The sequence below is a fragment of the Papaver somniferum genome, chromosome 6 (assembly GCF_003573695.1).
Source record: "Papaver somniferum cultivar HN1 chromosome 6, ASM357369v1, whole genome shotgun sequence".
Lineage (NCBI taxonomy): Eukaryota > Viridiplantae > Streptophyta > Magnoliopsida > Ranunculales > Papaveraceae > Papaver > Papaver somniferum.
The window spans coordinates 72,866,228-72,869,390 of NC_039363.1; the positions used below are offsets into that span (position 1 = coordinate 72,866,228).

At 35.5% G+C, this 3,163-nt stretch overlaps 1 protein-coding gene across 1 annotated transcript; it reads right to left on the minus strand.

Moving 5' to 3' along the window:
* Nucleotides 1-241: 241 nt before the first annotated feature.
* LOC113290923 (zinc finger BED domain-containing protein DAYSLEEPER-like) lies at nucleotides 242-3,163 on the minus strand. The gene is made up of 8 exons (XM_026540507.1): nucleotides 2,695-3,163; nucleotides 2,323-2,463; nucleotides 1,893-1,978; nucleotides 1,549-1,721; nucleotides 1,154-1,451; nucleotides 687-1,002; nucleotides 509-606; nucleotides 242-382 (listed from the first exon to the last, which is right to left on the minus strand). Exons 1-8 carry the CDS (start codon nucleotides 3,161-3,163, stop codon nucleotides 365-367), a joined length of 1,599 nt encoding a protein of 532 aa, XP_026396292.1. The 3' UTR covers nucleotides 242-364.

Consider the following 3,163-nt stretch of genomic DNA (forward strand, 5'->3'; position numbering starts at 1 on the left):
GTGAAACAAAATGATAAAATTGAAAATCTTAACAAGTAACAACTGTTTAATAGTAATACTAATACCAATATATCATTATACCAGTTACACAGTCAGTCAGTCACAGTTACAATTACACAGTTCAACAAAGAAAAATACCCTTTGAGAATCGATACCGTAGTAACTAGTAATACCATTATACCATACCATAGATCCTGCACAAAATATATATTGTGGTTAAACCAAAAACTGATAACTGTCCAAAAAAACATCTCCAATCTCTTTTCTATACAAAATTTGGAGACACTGTGATAATTGTCTGTCCAAAAAACAATTTGTCCAAAAAACATTCTCATTTTCCATGTCTATCTTTGAGTTGCTCCAACTAATCATTATTATGAATCTGTAATTCCAAGCAAAAATAAATCAAACAAAAAAAAAAGAAACAAGTCAGAATTTGCATATTTACCCCGCTTTATATTGAAGAAGTATGCAACTACGCATACTAATTAGACGCATAAGAACTTACTTCGCCATCCTCCAATGCCTCATCCTCCAATACACCAAGTTCAAATCCTAATACATCTTCTCCAATAAGCCCATTTTCCTCATCCAAATCTTCTTTTCCTACATGGATAAAAAGTTAAAAACCATCGAAGTTAAATATGAAATTTAGATATTCAACTAAATGCAATACAGGCACTTACCAACTCCAAGGTCCCAATCACGAGTTGTTATCACCGCCTCAGCATTTTCAGGTAATAAGGAACTCCGAAATCGATCAATTACCCTTCCGCCAATACTAAATGCAGATTCTGAAGCGACGGTTGAAATAGGAATTGACAAGATGTCCCCAGCCATTCTTGAAAGAACTGGAAATCGTTGCTCCTGGCCTTTCCAATACATTAGGATGTCGAATGATGGATTCCGTTGACAAGGATGTTTCTCACTAAGATATAGATCTAATTCTGACAAGTCAGATTGCAGATCACCACCACCATTTTCCTGTGCTGCAGCGTATTCCTGCATAAAACAAGAAAGAAGTTAGAAATGAGAGCAAAGTACTAGTTATCTTCTATAAGAACATAAAGTACAATAACTTCACAAACACACACAGATAAAACACAAAATAATACAAGACCACATGTACGTAATAAATAAGCTTCAAAATTACCTCGTACCACTCACTTCCTTGATGGGCAGAATTCCCATCGGTTTGAGTACCCAAATTCTGAGTTCCAATTCCAGAAGCTCTTGAAAAGATGCAATACTCATTATAAAGTTTTTTCATTTCATCACGCACATCATTAACTTTTCTTTCTAGTACTCTTACATCAGGATACAACTTGGAGTAAGCAAAGTTCAGATAATGAAGTTTATATCTAGGATCTAACACAAGTGCAATAGACAATATAGGACTCAAGTTCGTCCAATAACTGTTAAATTTTTCTTGCATCTCTTTTACCATCTCCCTAATGTAATCAATATCATTTGTACTTTCTTTTTTGAGTAACACCTGAACTCGACAAACTCCTTCAAAAAAAAGATTGGAAGTAGGATACTTACTACCAGAAAATAAAGTCGGTGAGATCAAAATGTCTTGAGAAACTTTGTGACAACTTCAATTTTCCCCATTCTTCATCAGTTGGACAATCTTCATAGTCTGGATCCACCTCCTTTAAATGAGCAAAAACAACTCTAAAACAAGACAGCTGTCCAACATGAGATAAGTTGAATTCCACCTGTATAAAACAACACCAAGTGAGTATACTATAAACATTAATACAATCTTAACTGTATAAGTATAACAAAATAATAGTAGAAACCCACCTTGTGCTCACGTCTTGACGAATTACCCTTTCGTTCCAGACATTCTAAAGCATCAACAATGTCCAAGAATTTTTGTTTTCTACTTGAGACTTTTTAAGGGACTTCACAGACTTTCTTATCTTAAGCACAGCTGGATCAATCTTCACAAGTCCATCTTTTACGATAAGAGCTAAGATGTGAGCACAACAACGCACATGAAAGTATTTTCCCTTGTTAAACAAGATCTTCTTCGCAACAAGTCTGCTTTGCATAATTCTAGCACAAGCTCCGTTATTTGCAGCGTTATCCAAGGTGATGTTGGATACTTTATCTTCAATTCCCCAATCTTCTATCATCGCAAATAGCATGGCAGAAAGATTTTCACCTATCAAAGAGTGGAATGGGTAAAAGTTAAAACTCCCAATTAAGTAATTCACTTGTATGAGGTGGTGGAAAATCTCAAGACTAAAGCAAATAAGCAATATATAAATATCACATGATAAAATAAAAGATGTCATGAATTAAGTGCTTAACCTGTATGAGGTGGTGGAAGTTCACAAAAATTCAGAAGATACTTCTTTAACTCCCAATTTTGATCAAGATAGTGCACAGTTAAGCTTATATACCCTGTAGTCGTAACAGAAGTCCACATGTCAGATGTTAGACACATCCTACCTGCAAGGATAAGTCAAATACATCAGCAAATATTATGATAATCAATCACTCATACATACAAAAGTAAGAAACAAAACATGTCACCGAAATTTGAAATTCTGGACTGCAACATACCTGGAGCAAGTTTCAACATGTTTCGAATACCTTCTTTTCGTGTTTTATGTCTTTTGATAACATCAGCTTTCCCAGTATTCCTTGATATTGGTTTAGCATCCTCATTTAGATAAGCACATATATCCCTAAATTCTTTCCATTCCACCAACGAAAATGGGACGTTTCTTGCAATGAGTAATGTTGAAAGAAGATCCCGGAACTTCATTTGATCAAATTTGCGTACGCGGGTAGACAGCTGGCCGTTCTTTGCAGATAACATCATCTGCCCTATGTCCTTAGACTGACGCTGAGGACACACATGCCTTCTCATAGATGAGGTTCCGCCTTTGCTGCTTTCATATTTATATCCAAATTTACAAGCCTTACACACTCCCTTCTCTGTTCCATCTTTCTCTTTAACGCGGTCAAAAAAGTCCCAAACATCAGATCTAAGTCGAGATTTCTTTGAATTGTTTCCTTTCTTTCCAATTGAAATAGTTGTAGGTGCACAACCAACAGTTGCAGACACATTCTCAGAATCTACCATTTCAACATCGTCATCCTCACTACTCATAACATCGTTATACTGTTCTTGTACACTTGACAT

Coding starts and splice junctions, on each gene's coding strand:
- LOC113290923 (XM_026540507.1), bottom strand. CDS start 3,163: ATGTCAAGTGTACAAGAACAGTATAACGATGTTATGAGTAGTGAGGAT. Junction 1,452..1,548: donor CTCACCGACTTTATTTTCTG/GTAGTAAGTATC, acceptor TGATTACATTAG/GGAGATGGTAAAAGAGATGC. Junction 1,003..1,153: donor AAGGAAGTGAGTGGTACGAG/GTAATTTTGAAG, acceptor TGTTTTATGCAG/GAATACGCTGCAGCACAGGA.